Source organism: Scyliorhinus canicula, chromosome 17, assembly GCF_902713615.1.
Source record: "Scyliorhinus canicula chromosome 17, sScyCan1.1, whole genome shotgun sequence".
In the NCBI taxonomy this organism is placed as follows: Eukaryota; Metazoa; Chordata; class Chondrichthyes; order Carcharhiniformes; family Scyliorhinidae; genus Scyliorhinus; species Scyliorhinus canicula.
In genome coordinates this window covers 41,849,921-41,868,235 of record NC_052162.1, presented here as the reverse complement: position 1 = coordinate 41,868,235, position 18,315 = coordinate 41,849,921, and the positions used below count along the sequence as shown (strand labels likewise).

Below are 18,315 nucleotides of genomic sequence, written 5' to 3'. Positions count from 1 at the left end.
AACACTAGTCACGGTACTCCAATCAGAAAAGCACCCCTCCATTGCTACTTTCTGCCTTCTATGATCTAGCCAGTTCTGTATCCACCTTGCTAGCTCACCCTTGAGCACGTATGACTTCACCTTTTGTACCAGTCTGCCATGAGGCACCTTGTCAAAGGCCTTACTGAAGTCCATATAGACAACATCTATTGCCCTACCTGCATCAATCATCTTTGTGACATCTTCGAAAAACTCTATCAAGTTAGTGAGACACACCCTCCCCTTCACAAAACCGTGCTGCCTCTCGCTAATACGTACATTTGTTTCCAAATGGGAGTAGATCCTGTCTCGAAGAACTCTCTCCAGTAATTTCCCTACCACTGACGTAAGGCTCACCGGCCTGTAGTTCCCTGGATTATCCTTGCTACCCTTCTTAAACAAAGGAACAACATTGGCTATTCTCCAGTCCTCCGGGACATCACCTGAAGACAGTGAGGATCCAAAGGTTTCTGGCAAGGCCTCAGCAATTTCCTCTCTCGCCTCCTTCAGTATTCTGGGGTAGATCCCATCAGGGCCTGGGGACTTATCTACCTTAATATTTTTCAAGATGCCCAACACCTCGTCTTTTTGGATCTCAATGTGACCCAGGCTATCTACACACCCTTCTCCAGACTCAACATCCACCAATTCCTTCTCTTTGGTGAATACCGATGCAAAGTATTCATTTAATACCTTGCCCATTTCCTCTGGCTCCACATATAGATTCCCTTGTCCATCCTTCAGTGGGCCAACCCTTTCCCTGGCTACCCTCTTGCTTTTTATGTACATGTAAAAAGCCCTGGGATTTTCCTTAACCCTATTTGCCAATGACGTTTCGTGACCCCTTTTAGCCCTCCTGACTCCTTGCTTAAGTTCCTTCCTACTTTCCTTATATTCCACACAGGCTTCACCTGTTCCCAGCCTTCTAGTCCTAACAAATGCCTCCTTTTTCTTTTTGACGAGGCCTACAATATCTTTCATTATCCAAGGTTCTTGAAATTTGCCCTATTTACCCTTCTTCCACACAGGAACCTGCCAGTCCTGAATTCCTTTCAACTGACATTTGAAAGCCTCCCACATGTCAGATGTTGATTTACCCTCAAACATCCGCCCCAATCTAGATTCTTCAGTTCCCGCCTAATATTGTTATAATTAGCCTTCCCCCAATTTAGCACATTCACCCTAGGCCCACTCTTATCCTTGTCCACCAGCACTTTAAAACTTACTGAATTGTGGTCACTGTTCCCAAAATGCTCCCCTACTGAAACTTCTACACCTGGCTGGGCTCATTCCCCAATACCAGGTCCAGTATAGCCCCTTCCCTAGTTGGACTATCTACATGTTGTTTTAAGAAGCCCTCCAGGATGCTCCTTACAAACTCTGCCCCATCCAAGCCCCTAGCACTAAGTGAGTCCCAGTCAATATTGGGAAAGTTGAAGTCTCCCATCACAAAAACCCTGTAGCTTTTACTCCTTTCCAAAGTCTGTCTACATATCTGCTCCTCTATCTCCCACTGGCTGTTGGGAGGCCTGTAGTAAACCCCCAACATTGTGACTGCACCTTTCTTATTCCTGATCTCTACCCTATAGCCTCGCTGCCCTCTGAGGTGCCCTCCCGTAGTACAGCTGTGATATTCTCCCTAACCAGTAGCGCAACCCCGCCACCCCTTTTACATCCCCATCTATCCCACCTGAAACATCTAAATCCTGGAACGTTTAGCTGCCAATCCTGTCCTTCCCTCAACCAGGTCTCTGTAATGGCAACAACATCATAGTTCCAAGTACTAATCCAAGCTCTAAGTTCATCTGCCTTACCCTTAATACTTTTTGCATTGAAACATATGCACTTCAAGCCACCAGACCCGCTGTTTTCAGCAACATCTTCTTTCTGCTCTTCCTCAGAGCCATACTGGCCGTATTCCCTAGTTCTCCCTCAACATTTTCACCTTCTGACCTATTGCTCCGGTAACCCCCCCCCCCCCCCCCCCCGGCCGCCCATACTAGTTTAAACCCTCCCATGTGACATTAGCAAACCTCGCTGCCAGGATATTTATGCCTCTCCAGTTTAGATGCAACCCGTCCTTCTTATCCAGGTCACACCTGCCCCGGAAGAGCTCCCAGTGGTCCAGATAACGGAAACCCTCCCTCCTACACCAGCTGTTTAGCCACGCATTTAGCTGCTCTATCTTCCTATTTCTAGCCTCACTGGCACATGGCACAGGGAGTAATCCCGAGATTACAACCCTAGAGGTCCTGCCTTTTAACTTTCTGTCTAGCTCCCTGAACTCCTGCTCCAGGACCTCATGCCCCTTCCTGCCTATGTCGTTAATACCAATATGTACAACAACCTCTGCCCGTTTGCCCTCCCCCTACAGGATGCCTGCTACCCGTTCTGAGATATCCTGAACCCTGGCACCAGGGAGGCAACATACTATCCTGGAGTCTCTTTTACGTCCACAGGAGCGCCTATCTGTGCCCCTGACTATAGCGTCCCCTATGACTATTAGGAGTCAGAGGATGTCAGTCTTTGATAGGGTCTTCCATAGCCCTTCCTTATTGACTTAGTCAAATGCCTTAGTCAGATCTATGAAGGACTTGTAGAGTAGTTGATGTTGCTCCTGGCACTTCTCTTGAAGTTGCCAAGCAGTGGAAATCATGTCCATTGTTCCCCAGTTTGGTCAGAAGCCACACTGACTTTCTGGAAAGTTTTCTTCAGAGACTGGGAGCGAGGATTCAGGCAACGATCTTCCCGGTGATGGAGAGTAGGCAGATTCCTCTGTAGTTCCTGCAGTCCGCATTGTCTCCTTTCTTGAAGATGGTGATGATGACTGCATCCCTGAGGTCATCAAGAATTTTTTCTCTGTCATAAAAGGTAGCAGGGCTGGTTGAGAAAGTGTTAAATAAAGCGTACAGTATCCTGAAAACTGGGGCAAAGAGTACAAAGCAAGGAAGTTTTGATGGGCCTGCATGAAACTGGTTCAGCTGGAGTACTGCGTCTAGTTTTGTACACTATACTTAGAATGCTTTAATAATAATCTTTGATATTGTCACAAATTGGCTTACATTAACACTGCAATGACGGTACTGTGAAAATCCCCTAGTCGCCACACTCCAACGCCTTTTCAGGTACACTGAGGGAGAATTTTGAATGTCCAAACTACCTAACAGCATGTCTTTTGCGACTTGTGGGAGGAAACCAGAGCACCCGAAGGCAACCCACGCCATGGAAGAATGTGCAGACTCCGCCCAGACAGCGACCCAACCTGGGACCCTGGTGCTGTGAAGCCACAGTGCAAACCACTGTGGTACCGTACAGAAACGATTTAGAACTGTTTTCGAGATGAGGGACTTGAGTTGTATTTGGATAGTTTGGAGAAGCTGGGGCTATTCTTCTCAGAAATGAGAAAATTAAGAGGAGATTTGGCAGAGCCATGAGTCTGGACACAGTAGACAGGGATAAACTGTACTTTTGATGCAAGTATTGAGAATTAGATATGCCACAGCACTTTAAGCGATTGACAAAAAAAAGCGACAACGACACGAGGAGAACGCAGCGAAGTGGTTCGGATCTGAATGGATCAGCCAACGGTGTCATGGAGGCAAGTTGGATCCAGGCTTTCAAAGGCGATAAAAGCAAAACGCTGCGGATGCTGGAATCTGAAACAAAAACTCAGAATGCTGGACAATCTCAGCAGGTCTGACAGCACCTGTGGAGAGAGAAGGGTGGTAACGTTTTGAGTCTGGGTGACTCTGTCAAAACCGCAAGGGAAGCTTCAAAGGAGAGCTGGATAATTATCTGAAGAGAAAGTAAAATGCAGGAAAAGGGAATGGGAGGATGTGAGTTGTTCCTGCAGAGAGGCGGTAGAGAGGACTCTGTGCCCAGTCCTCCGGAACCCTTGCTCATGGGGAAGAGTACCCGCATCGGAACATCCAGGCGGTGCACACTTTCAGGCCGCCCCGGCCGCCGACCATAACGTCCACCACTTGCTTCATTCTAATTGGTTACCTGGTGAGGTGACGGGGGCGGGACCGAGGCCAGAGCGAGCGCTGATAGGTCAGCGGCCCTGCCAATCCTGGACGTGACGCGTTTTTTTCAGGGGGGAGCGCGCATGCGTGGCCTGTTCGAGAGGGGCAGCGGCAGGAGATGCTATGGTAGCGGGAGGCAGGAGGAACAAGCAGGGGGTGGCATGGCTGAACCGGGCCGAGTGGGACCAGGTGATCGAATACCTGTACTGTAAGGACAGCAAGCTGCAGCGGTATGCACTGGACAGGATCTCCGCCTGGAAGAGCAGGTAAGCGGGAGTGTTGAAAGGTCAGGGGGCCTGAGATCTCCCGGGTCGTGGCTGAGAAAGGCCGTCCATCCATCCATTCGGTTAGAACCCATCAGTTTAACTCAATAATTCAGCTCTATAAAAAGTACATCGGTCCCCTTGCTTTACCGTTGCTTTGTAAAAATGAAAGAATTGCAGACGCTGAAATGTGAATTAAGCAAATGCTGAAAATGAACTGCCAGTTTCTGAGTGGAGAAGGTTCCTGGCTGATATTTATATTTGGGATGCTAACCTGCCTGACTGTCTTATTAATCTGACAGGCCTGCTGTGTATTTCCAGCATCTTATGCTGTGTTCCACATCCAGTCGTGCATCTCGAAGTCCTTTCTGCATCTTTATTCGTTGCGTTTAATAATTATTTATTGATTCTTTATTATTGTCACAAGTAGGCTTATATTAACACTACAATGAAGTTACTGTGAAAATCCCCTAATTGCCACATTCCAGCACGTATTCGGGTACACGGGAGAATTCAGAATGTCCATTTCACCTAACAAGCACGTCTTTCGGGAACTTGTGGGAGCAAGCTGGAGCATTTGGAGGAAACCCACGGAGACATGGGGAGAACGTGTAGACTCCGCGCAGACAATGATCCAAACAGGAATCGAACCTGAGACTTCCTGACCATGCTAGATATATCTCAAAAACAGAAAATACTGGACACTCACAGCAGGTCTGACAGCATATGTGGAGAGAGAAGGGAGCTAATGTTTTCAGTCTGGCTGACTCTTTGTTAAAGTCCTTTGCTAGTTGAGTTTGAACTCCCTCTACTCCTAGTTGCTGCTTAATTTGTGTTGTTCTAGATATATTTTCTATGTTGTTTGCTATATTATGCAGGATCATTTACTCTTAAGTCTTGAGTTGAAATTACGGATTCAAGCGCCAATGTAGGAATTTCAGGTCATGACCCCCCATAAGGAATCCCTTCATATCAAGGTTGACATGCTTCCACTCTGATTCAATGGGTTCTGAAATGGCTGCTAAGTTTAATGTCATAATAATCTTTATTGTCACAAGTAGGCTAACATGAACACTGCAATGAAGTTATTGTGAAAAGCCACTAGTACCACACTCCGGTGCCTGTTCTGGTGCACAGAGGGAGAATTAACCTAACAGCACGTCTTTCGGGACTTGTGGGAGGAAACCGAAGCACCCGGAGCAAACCCACACCGACATAGGGAGAACGTGCAGACTCTGCACAGACTGTGACCCAAGCTGGGTCCCTGGAGCTGTGAAACACCAGTGCTACCCATTGTGCTACCATGTGTGATTTCCAGAGTAGCAGGGTAGGTTTGAACTCTTCAGGGATGCTTTTGAGGGCATCCTAAAAGCCTTTCTGCTGTCCTGAGAGTCTCCTGCTGCAACCGAGTTCGAAGTAGAACAGTTGCTTCAGGATTCTGGCATCAGGAAGATAGACGGCATGGCCAGCAGAGTTGGCTCTTAGTGATTAGAATCTAGATGTTGGCTTGAGAGAGGATATTGCTGTTGGACAGTGTTTTTGCCACTGGATTTGGAGGCTCTTGTGAAAGTTTCATGGGTGGAACTGAGTGCTTTGAGGTGTCTGTCGTAGACATTGTCTCCATTTTTCTCATTGCAGTGCTGAATCTTACCGCTAGCATATTACCCACTGGTATGGAGGTGAGAAACTGAATAGAGAGGAAACTCTTCAGCCATTTCCGCCTTTAATTCAAACTGAAAACCACTCCAACCATGGCTAGTTATAACCTAACTGAACATTATTACACTGCTGCATTGCTATTCAGTTACGAAGGAATACTATATTGTTGAATGTAATGTGCTTTGGATATCATATTGGATGCAGACATTGTCTGTTGATCTGATGGTTAAATTGGACATTGAACACCTATTCTCAGTTCCACTAATTGAACAGAATTTCCCGTTGAATTTTGGCTCCAAGTCAGAGGTCATGGTTAGAACATAGAACAGTACAGCACAGAACAGGCCCTTCGGCCCTCAATGTTGTGCCGAGCCATGATCACCCTACTCAAACCCACGTATCCACCCTATACCCGTAACCCAACAACCCCCCCTTAACCTTACTTTTATTAGGACACTACGGGCAATTTAGCATGGCCAATCCACCTAACCCGCACATCTTTGGACTGTGGGAGGAAACCGGAGCACCCGGAGGAAACCCACGCACACAGGGGGAGGACGTGCAGACTCCACACAGTTAGGAACAGAGGAGCAGGAGTAGGCCATTCAGCCCTTTGAGCATGTTTCGCTTTTTAATCATGCTGATCTGGTTGTGGTCTCATTTCCACGTTTCTGTCTGCCCACCCCCCACATAATCTTTGACTCTTCTGTCTATCAAAAATCAATTTAACTCAGCCTTGAATAAATTCAATAGGTCCAGCATTCTGGACCTAAGTACTAACGGACCTCTGAAATAAAATCTCTCCTCTGTCTTCTGTCCTTTCTTTTCTAATCTGCCTCACAATAGAAAACATCCACCTGGTATCCACTCTATCAAGTTATCTCAGGATCTTACGTTTCAATAAGATCAACTCTGAATGGTATAGGTTCTACCTGTTCAACCTTTCTTCATAGGTTAAGTCTTTTATCCCAGGGATGAGGCAAATTAATTTTCTCTGAACTGCTTCGATTGCAGTTGTATCTTTTTCACACAAGGAAACCAAAACTGGATATGGTATTTTAGATGTGCTCTTGCCAATGGCCCTGTACAGCTGCTGTTTTCCTAATTTTGAATTTGATTCTTCATGCAATAGAATTCAACATTCCATATGTCTTCCTAATCACTTGCTGAACCTGCACACTGCTTGATGATTCATATACCAGTACACCCAGACCTCTCTCTACCACTGAGTTCTGAAATCCCTCTCCATTTAAATAATATACCACATTTCTATTCTTCCTGTTGAAGTGGACAAGTTCACATTTTCCCAAATTATTCTCCATCTGCCAAATTTCTACTGGCTCACTTGACCCAATTAAGTCCCTTTGTAGGTTCTCTTCTTGACAACTTACTTTCTTAATCTATCTTGGGGTCGTTAGCAAATATAACTATTGTACTTTTGATTCGTTCATCCAAGTCATTGGTGGATTATAAATAGTTGAGGCTCCAGCATTGATCTCTGTGTCGCTCCACTAGTTTAATCTTGGCAACCCGAGAAAGACTCGTCCTTATTCACTGCTTCCTGTTATCTAACCAATCTTTAATCAATGTTATTATGTTACCCCCTACACCGTCTAATCTTGTCTTGTGTAGTAATCTTTGGCACCTTATCCAATGCCTCTGGAAATCGAAGCACACCACATCTACAGGTTTCTCTTTATGAACCTTGCTTGTTAGGTCTTCAAAATCTCTAATAAATTAGTTAAATGCAATTTCCCTTTTACAAACCCATGTTCATTTTGCCTGTAGTTTCCTGTTTTCTGCCTCCCTATTTTCTTGAATATAAATGTTACATTCTCCAATCCACTGGAGCCCTTTCAGAATCTAAGGGATTTTGGAAGATTATCCATTTAGTATCTCTGCAGCTACTTCTTTTTGGACCTTAAGATGAAGACTTTTTGAACCTTTAAATCCAGAGATTATTACGTTTGAAATTCTGCTTTTAATTGAGCCAGTAGCTGCTCAGATAACCCTAAACAGAGCCTCTTTCCTACCTCCCTCTGTTATTGTTACCCACGTGGATCACGGCAATCTGATTTTCCTCCTCCCACTGCACATTCTTCTCCAACCCCGAGCAGATGTCTCAAATCCTGATGTGGAGATGTCGGCATTGGACTGGGGTGGGCACAGTAAGAGGTCTTACAACATCAGCTTAAAGTCCAACAAGTTTGTTTCGAATCACTCCGATTGCGCTCCGAAAGCTAGTGATTCAAAACAAACCTGTTGGACTTTACCCTGGTGTTGTAAGACTTACTGTCTCAAATCCTGGCAGACAACACAGCCATCTGGACTCCCCACTCTCATCCATACAAGTTATTCTCATCCATATAAGTTACAAGAGCCTCAAACCTGTTGGACAATTGCAAAGACTGAGGATCCTCCACTTCTACTTTCTGGGTCTTCATACTTGTCTCAACCACAGTCATATTCTCCTGTTCCTGACCAAATCAGAAAACCTATTCGAAGGGGTGTGGCCACCTCCTGGAATAAAGTGTCCAGGTAACTTTGCCTCCCTCCACCCCCGATGAATTCCAGTGTCTGCAGCTCAGCCTCCAGCTCTGTTTCGGAACTGAAGCTCCTCAAGCTGCAGAAACCTACAGCAGAAGGATATCCCCCATTCTGCAGTTGTAACACATTACCTGCCCTGCCATCTTTATTATGCGTTTATTAATTTATTATTAATATACCCTATTAATTTCAGTAAGCTTTGCCACTAATAGAACATTTCCATTACTGATAAATGACCTGTTTTGAAAAATAAATAAGCAAAGTCAGTGTTTGCTCACCAGCCACAATCATCGACCCATTTCCCTATGATGGAACACTTTGATTTTCCTTTTAGAATGTCCCTGCTGCTCTCACTGTTTCCTGAATTGAACTCCTACCCTCTGCTCTCCAGCCCCTCTGCTCATGTTGTTTACTGAAGTTTAAGCCTCATTTCAAAGCCTTCACATCACGCCACCTGGCACTTATTTGTTAACCAAAATTCTGTTTTAAAGACACTTCACAGGAGCATTATCAAATAATATTTGGCAATAAACCATTGAAGGGGATATTCGAGCAGATGGCCAAAACCTTAGAGGTTGGTTTTATAGAGTGTCTTTAAGGGGGTCTAATTCTTGGTGACACACAAAACCCACCTGTTCCTCACATTTGTTGAAAATGATGGGGAGGAGAGAGGCGATAGCAGTTTAAAATGACAACTTGTAGTAGGAAAAGATGAAGCCGGGAGGGGTGGGGGTTACCGTTGCATTCCATTTCAGGTGGCACAGAACACATCGAGTCATGGAGTTTTTCACAGCACCAAAAAAGTGGCCCTTTGGCCTATCATGTCTGCGCCGACCATCAAGCACCTATCTATTCTAATCCCTTTTCCAGCACTTGGTCCGTAGCCTTGTATGCTATGTTGTTTTAAGTGCTCATCTAAATGCGTCTTAAATATTGTGAGGCTTACCGTCTCTGCCACCCTTTCAGGCAGTAAGTTTCGGATTCCAACCACCCTCTGGGTGAAAAGGTTTTCCACAAATCCCCTCTAAACCTCCTTCCCATTATTGTAAATCTATGCCCCCCCTGGTAATTGACCCCTCTACTAAGGGGCAAAGTTCCTCCCTATGTCCCCTATTTATGTCCTTCATAGGAGCAGGAGTAGGCCATTCAGCCCTCGAACCTGCTTCACCATTTACTGAGATCATGGCTGATCTGTGGCCTAACTCCACCTACCTTTCTATCTATCCCAGATTTAAAATGAACATATTTTTCCAGCTTCAACTGCTGTTTGTGGGAGAGAGTTCCCAAACCTCTACTACCTTTTGGGTGAATAAGTGCTTTCTAACATCTCTCCTGAACAGTCTAACGCTATATTTTTAGACTATGCCCCCTAGTTTTAGAATCTCTAACCAGTGGAAATAGTTAATCTACCCTGTCTTTCCCTGTTAACATCTTAAATACTTCGATCAGATTACCCCTTAATCTACCAAATTCTAACAAAATTAGGCCTAATTTGTGTAATCTCTCCTCGTGACTTAACCCCCGTAATCCAGGTACCACTCTTGTAAAAACAAAAGAAAATTGCTGCGGATGCTGGAATCTGAAGCATTTTTTAAAACCTATGTTGCACTCCCTCCCACTCCCTCCAAGGCCAATATATCCGTCCGAAGGTGCGGTGCCCAGAACAGCTGCCATTACTCCAAGTGGGGTCTAACCAGGGTTTTGTATAGCTGCAGCATAACCTTTCTGTCTTCATACTCCAATCCTCTAGATATAAAGGCTAACATTTCATTAACCTTTTTGATTTTCTGCACTTGTTCCTGGCATTTTAAGAACCTATGCACCTGAATTCCAAAGTCACTTCACACATCCACTGTACCTAACCTCTTTCCATTTAGAAAGAACTCTGCCCTATCCTTCACAATTGCTCACATTGATTTCAATCTGTCACAAATTTCCCAATTCACCTACCTAGTCTGTCACTATCTCCTTGCAATGTTATGCTATCATCTAGGATGTCTACAATGCCACTTAACTTTATATCAACAAATTTGGATATATGACTTTTTATGCCATAGTCCAAGTCATTAATATTTCCCTTGATCATGTCCTCCACCAGCCTTCTCTGCTCTGTAGTGGGGAAAATTGTTCAGTTATTTGACTATACTGTACTACACCATCACGCTCATGAGACTAGGCGAAGACTCTTGGAGTTATGAACAAGGCCGTTATCGCAGTTATAACTGGTCTGATGGTATTTGCAGCTAGCCCACCAGACAGTTATACTTTAGATCAAGTTTAGCATCTACTTGTTGCTTGTTATCTATGTCCAATCATAGTAAGAAGTCTTATAACACCAGGTTAAAGTCCAACAGGTTTGTTTTGAATCACTAGCTTTTGGCGCACTGCTCCTTCCCATGTCCAATCATGACTATCGGTTAGGTTTTACATTATGCATGGTATACGAGAATAATTAACCAATCACATTGAGAGCTCGCATGCATAATTACAACATTCAAACAGTGCAAATGTAGTCTTGCAATTATTTATATCGGTGGTCCGATACTTGGTGTGTGGCTGTCAATCACCCTCCATTCCTTTATCTACAGACATACTGATACCACAGCAAATGGTAGAATATCCCACATTGTTAATACAGACCTTGAGAGCTAACGCATGTGGAGTCCTGCCTGAGAACACGCCCCAGGCTGATTGTATCCTTGGGGTGCCTTCTTACGATTGGCAGCTTCAGTTAAATAACTTGTGTGAGTTGTACAGATTACCGATGTGTTTAACCCCTTCAATGCTAAATGGATAACTATAATTTCAAATTAACTCTACCCTAACCACCCTCTCGTCATAGCTGAAACGTTCCAGCACAGACAGTATCGTAGTGAATCTCCCCATCACCCTCTCTAGTACAGTCACATCCTTTCTATGGCGTGGCGACCAGTACTCTAGCTGTGGCCTAATGAGTGTTTTATACAAATCCATCATAACCTCCCTGCTCTCTATTCTATGCCAGAATGTGGCAGTTTGACCACTGCGTCAGTACTTTGGTAGAGCTTTTAATTGGTCTTCTTCCCTTGCTCTTTTCCCATAACACTGCATTTTTTTCTTTCAAATATTTATCCTGTCAGGTCGCTATTTAAAAAAAATATTTCTTCTGGCTTTTTTGTCGGTCACCTTAAATCTGTTCTCTGAGTTGTCAAATCTCTCAAACTTCTGTTGTTCTTCACCGCTTCCAACAGTTTATAGTTTCCTGGCCCTATCTCTCTCTTTTTCACTGTGGTTGTCTAATCGCTCAAAACCTGCATTCCTGAAGAGGACGTTTCTCTTCAGAAAGATCATTGACCCTCATGGAGACCTCTGCAAATCACCACCATATACCGCCTTCCAATTTGAGAAATACTTTGGCATACACATCACCTTTTCTACTGTCACAGATGAAATAAAGCTTGTGCAGAATTTGAAAAATATCGGGACAATGCATGGGACCTGCATCCTTTGGCTTTGTAGGCAGTGGCAGTGGTCTGCCAGTGCTGCTGTGGAAGATGGCCACTCGACCGTTTGTGTCTGTCGGATCTTTGCTGAGCAATCCAAAACTAATCTCATTGTTCCACGCTTTCCTCTTTGACTTGTGTAGTTCATCGGTGGGGTTTTACACTGATACCTGAGGGTTTTTGTATTTTTTTATTTGTGTTTTGTAGATATGGCAGTAGTTACCCGCTTGCTGTTGAGTGCACTGAAGCTCTTATGCAGTGTAAGCTTCAGGATGAGGCCGGGGAAACAGCGTCTGGTGAGCTGATCCTCTCGTATGGGCTTGCCCTCGTCAGGTAATGTTTATGGATTTAATAGCATATTGAGGGTTTTGAATGAGCTTTATGTGCCCTTTCTCCTGCCAGTTTTCCTCCTACCTTTCCTGCAAGCGCTGTTTTTGCTTGGTGTAGACAGTTTCTTGGTCCTACAGCCATTTGGTAATTTGACCAAATGTCTGTCCTTTTTGGGTCTAGTCAGAGAATGCTGGGAAACAGTTTTACCATGGCAGACATCAAAGCTGAGCCTGTATATTTGACTGACGTGCAATCTCAACTGGAATCAGTAGTTAGCAATTAGTAGAGGCACTCTTGGCTAAGTCCTCCCCTCAATATTCAGTAGCCCTCAGAATAATTCTATCCCACAAGCCTTTTTCTTGTCTGGGAACAGCTACCTCAACTCTGATTTCTTTTCCTGCGAGTGTCTAAACAACAGTGCTTGTGCTCTTTAAGGAGAAGTCTCTATTTCAATTTGAGCACTTGCAATAATTTTTTTGTGCAGGTTGGAAATGACTGTTGGGTGCATAAGCCACCCCTTGTTTCAGATGAACTGAGATTTGACCTTGGGCACAAAGTGATCCTAAAGCTACTATGGCCTGAATGACTTGTGATTATCCTTGGATATATTAGAAATTAATATTTTATTGCACTCCAATTAGCCGACAGATGCAGTTCTAAAAATGCAGTGTTTGAAGCTACAAGTTATGAATTAAAAGTTTAGGAAATAGTTAAGAGGACCAGACTAAACAGCAGAAAGATGGTTCATTAACCATAACATTTGTTTAATTTGCAAAGTAAAGAAGTCCAAATTCCGTTGAAGCTCTCTAGAGTACTTCTTTAATTAATAGAATATTTTTGTGAGAAAGTAAACACATGGGGAAAACTTTACAGTCACCCGTCTTCTGGTCAGAAGGTTGGGGGGGTGGGGGGGGGGCACTTTGTAAAATGTCTGCCTGAAGCCCACCCTGACCAGTCCACTATTTTGCAGGGGCGGTGGAGTTTCGAGTAGCTTGCTCGTCCTTGGGCTTGAACTGGCCACTTAAATTCCCCATCCCGCTTGTGCTGCTATACTATCTGCTGGGTAGTCTGGAAGCTGGTACTGCACAGCTGGTGTTGAGCAAATGGAGGCCCCTCTGCTCATTGTAGGCACCCCGCACAGAAGAAAAAACCTCCCCATTAACATTTTCTCCATCTTCCACAACTTCCATGATTGGGGTCTGGCAGCCAAGCTCTGCTGTTACCCAGACTTGGCTGAAGTCATATTTAACCTCTTCTTTCCGGAACTGACTGCAGTCCCAGTAGCGTGGCCACTGCTTCAACCAGTCACCACTGGAGCTACAGAGCTGCCACCCAATCGGATTGACTGTCAGCTACCTAAGGTGGGATTTCCACCCCAGATGGGAATTAACTCTTCGAGGAGTGTTAAATGGCTGCGTGGCAGTCTGGATCCCAGAGATGCGCTACTGAACAGATGAACAGGGAGTGGGGAAACGTTACTGTGAAATTCAACTCAGTTTTGAACTGGTAATTTTAATATTAACTAGTACATCAACATGATTACTGCAAGCATTGATCACTAAATGTGGATTCTGTAATTGTTTGTTAGGTTGCACTAATATATTTGCAGTACCGTTTATCTAACATTTAGCAAATTGTGCAGATACAATTGGTGACTCGAATGATTAACTATGTTGGATTATTAACTTTTTTTAGGTTTGTTAACCTGATTACGGAGAGGAAGCAGACAAACATTGTTGTGCCACTGAGACGTTTGGCAAATGAGGTGAGTAAAACATTAGTTTTGAATTTCATAAACATTGCATAATAACCATTTAATATAAATGCAATGTAGTTTGTTCTGGGATGAATGTGTGCTACTATTGACGTGGTCAGTGTATATCAGCTGAATCACAGAATCAACTCTACAACAAAAGTGTGATGAATGGAGGATTTTGGGAATATTGGACAATTTAAGGTTTAAAAGCCTGATTATGGTGCGTTTGACTGCTGTGGTCATGTTTTTGAAATTATTTTGTTTTGTGAAAGCTTGGGAACATCTGGGAGCCGGAAGGTGAAATTGACCAAAGGATTGTGGTTTTTTAGTCTGGGCTAATGCACTGTAGTTTGACTGGGGAGTTAATGTACTTCCAGCCTGTAGAGGTAATTTGCTTTTCAGCTTGGGGAGATGAGGGCATTGCTGGGTGGAGCCAGGAGATGCAGAAATATCTTTTGAGAAGGTATGCATCACAGTATAGTGGTTAGCACAGTTGCTTCACAGCTCCAGGGTTTGATTCCCGGATGGGTCACTGTCTGTGTGGAGTCTGCACGTTCTCCCCGTGTCTGTGTAGGTTTCCTCCCACAGTCCAAAGATGTGCAGGTTAGGTGGATTGGCCATGTGTCCAAAAAGGTTAAGTGGGGGTTACGGGGATAGGGTAGATACATGGGCTTGAGTAGGGTGCTCTTTGTAAGGGCCGGTGCAGACTCGATGGGCTTAATGGCCTCCTTCTGAACTGTAAATTCTATAAAAAATGACTGGAGAGAGAGAGTAAGGTTGATCGTGTGACAGAGTCCACAATTCTCTCACAATAGGATAATTATAAAAGTGTAACACTATTTCAAGCAGAGCAGTCTTGTCTGGGGACAAGGAAGAAGCTGAAACACACCAGGTGTACCAGCTTTTTGAAGATATTCCGCCAGAGTCTGAAGGGGTTCTAACAGGAACCAAATCAGTTTTATAAGGCCACTCTTACTCTATGCCATGCTGATTTTGAGATAGATTGAAAGCTGTATGTTTATTTTCTTGTTGTTAAATGGGGAATTGAGTAATAGTGTTTAAGGGGCAATTGTCAGCTGTTCTTTTTGGGTGTGCAATTAAGTTTAATGTTGGATCCATAATAAAGCTTTGATTTATAAATACCAAAGCCTCATTTCTTCATGCAATCACTCCTGGAGCAAATCATTATTTCTGCACAGCCTTAAATACACTAAATTGTTGTGGTTTTGGTCCAGTATTCTAGCCATTTTTGGGGTCTGGTCTGGGATCGCAATAAAAGACAAGATTGCTATTCTGTTGCTTTTGCTTGTTTATCACTTTGTTGTAATTTGGTTCCTGGCCCACATGTACTTTGCTTATTCGTTGGTTCTCCTCTACTCTTTCATCTCCTTGGTGACTTGTGACCTGACCGTCTTGTCAGGCTTGTTGTTTGTTGTCCATGTTTCTTCCCCCCATCTTATCCACTTTGTTGGTTCTTCATGTGAGCAATAGGGACATTAAATATTATTTAAAAAGTGTGCATTGATATGTGTGTGTTGGTCATTTGTTCTGTGCACTGTTTTCCGTGGAGGTCCATCAGTATTTGGCTGCTTAGTTTGATGAACACATTTGCCAAACTCTATGAATGGAGCTGTGTTCAAAATTGTCAAATAGTTGATAATGTTTAAAATGAGAGGAGATTTATAACCTGTGAATCTTAAACTATTGAGAGAAGGGATAAAAGTCATAGCTACAGTGTTTGTCCACTCCTGCATTCCACAGGCATTTTGTACATTCCTCCAAACATTAAACCACAGTTGGGTGGTGCATAAGTTATTTAGGGTTTGTGTGTGTGACATAGTTTCTCTGCTGTACTTTCTGTCTTGTGAATGCTCGAGGACAAGAGTCCATTTTGAGTTTTGTTCATTGGTTTCTTGCCAAAGCTAATTTGATCTCTATTACCAACTGCTCTTTAAACTCCCATTCCTTATCCTCACCGCATAGCAAGTCTGAGGCGCTCATGGATTTCTGCATCTCCCAAGGTAGCGACCATCTGCTTGGCTGTCTCTGATGTCCAATCACCTTCCTTCTGCCCATGAAGGTAAACCTGTCCACCGTAACTCTGAACCTCCATCTCCTCAGATTCTCACCCATTTTCTGCACATCCTTTTTGAACTTGTCTGGTGCAAGGATCTGGAGGATAATTGTAGTGCCTGAACTATTGCCATGCCTGGAATTTGTTTACTTTCCTTTGCCAACTTAGGACTTCCTGGCCTTTATGGCTGAATACTACTTGTCATCAGGAGGATGTATGGTTTTGATGTATTCATCATGTATGGTTTTGGACTTGGTACAGTTTAAAAAATATACATAAATATATACTCTTGGGAATCTTTTGAAAAAGGCCTCAAAGATCTTTTCCCTAACTGTCTATTCTTCAATTTAATTATGATCTGCGGGAGACTCTCATTTTGTTTTCCCCTCTCGAGAAGATGTTAGATTTCCATTTAAGATCAGGGACTTGAAGGACCAAACCGTTTCTTTATTTGCTGATAGTGGGGAGATAGTGTTGAGGAACCTGTTGGTGCACCGGCTTAGCTATTGGTGATTCCTTTCTGGGACTTGGGTTAGAATCCAGTCCTCATTGATGGTTAGTAAAATACAATCTGTGTGAACCAAGAGCACATTTGTCAGTAGAATTCTTGGTCTACTGTATTTGTTGCTCCCAGTGTGGTGGTGGCCTCTACATTGGAAAAACTAAACGCAGGCTGGGTGTCCTCTTAACGGAACTACTTTGCTCCACCTGCAAGCATGACCCTGACCATTCCATTGTTTGCCATTTTAACCAAGCATCTTGTTTTCATGCCCACATGTCCACCCTAGGCATGCTGCAATGTTCCAGTGATGCCCAACTCAAACTGGAAGAACAGTAGCTCCCCTTCCGATCAGGCACATTACAGCATTCTAGACTGAGTTCAGCAGCTTCAGACAGTAAACTTCACCCTCCTTAAATCCTTTTGTAGTTTTATTGTCTTTCAGCTCCCTGGCTGTATAGGTGCTCTCATTAACACCTTTTGCCACTATCAGCAGTTTTCATTCCTTAACGGCACCTTTAACACTCTCACGTCCATGACAAATTTGTCCCTATCTCCTTTGCCCTAACCTATCCCTATTTTTCCATCCTGCCCTACCTCCACCCCTTTTCCCAACCATATAATTTTTTATATTTCTATCTTCAGTTCTGCAAAAGGGTTATTTAGATCTGAAAACTTAAACTCTGTTTCTCTCCACAGATGCTGCTGAGTTTCACCCAACATTTTCTGTTTTATTTCAGAGTTCCAGCAGTACTTTGCTTTTAAATGGAATTTGTTTCCAATGTAATGCTAATTAGGAGGCTGAAGTGAAAATGATGCTGACAGGAATTTCCACTTTTTTCTTTTTAGATGAATATACCAGAGTGGATAGTAAATCTACGCCATGAACTGACTCATAGGAAACTCCCCACACTAACGTGGTGCAGGAAAGGTAATAAAAATCCTCAGTGTTGCTAAAATAGAAACTGATGAAGTTGCCTCCTGCCTTGCCACCTTTTTGTCTGTAATGTCCATTTTTTCCCTCGCTCTTCACTATCACTGGCTCCCATTGGATGGAGTGCAGGATGTAGATCTGTATTTTACGCATTCACTTTTCTCTGAGGCAATGAAATTAGATTTCGGTGATCAGTACTTCCAGTATCTGCTCTTTAATACCATAGGGAGCTGTTGACAGTGCAGGTAACGCAAATTTAGAATCACAGAGTGACACAACACAAAGGACGGTTATTTGGATCATTGTGCCTCTGTCAGCTCTTTGGAAGAGCTGTCCAACTGGTCCCACTCTTTTTCTCCTGCAAATCTTTCCCATTCAAGTATTTATCCTGTTCCCTTTCTGGCACTGCATTCCAGATCATCAGAACTTGAGTGCGTATGAGATCTTCTTCCTCATATCGCCTCTGGTTCTTTTTCCAATTACTTTAAAGCTGTGACTTCTGGTGGTCGCTGACCCACCTGTCACCCAAAATAGATTCCCCAATTTGTCCGCTCTATTATTTCCCAAATTAGATTTGATCACTCAAATGGGCCAGAGAGCATTTGCACCCCATCCCTCAATTTGGCATTCATTTCTATCTTTTCTTGTCTCTCCCAGGAAATTGCATGATCTCTTGGTTTTGTGCAAAGTGTTAACGTCGTGAAACAAGGTGTCAGGATTGTTTGGGA

At 43.7% G+C, this 18,315-nt stretch overlaps 1 protein-coding gene across 1 annotated transcript in view; it reads left to right on the top strand.

The window, feature by feature from the left end:
- Positions 1 to 4,099: 4,099 nt before the first annotated feature.
- Positions 4,100 to 18,315, top strand: part of las1l (LAS1 like ribosome biogenesis factor) — an 88,493-nt gene continuing 74,277 nt past the window's right edge. The window contains exons 1-4 of the mRNA XM_038774596.1: positions 4,100 to 4,309; positions 12,202 to 12,327; positions 14,020 to 14,089; positions 17,503 to 17,584. Coding sequence (XP_038630524.1) covers positions 4,167 to 4,309; positions 12,202 to 12,327; positions 14,020 to 14,089; positions 17,503 to 17,584 — 421 coding nt within the window. The 5' untranslated portion in view covers positions 4,100 to 4,166. The remainder of the gene's footprint in view (positions 4,310 to 12,201; positions 12,328 to 14,019; positions 14,090 to 17,502; positions 17,585 to 18,315) is intronic.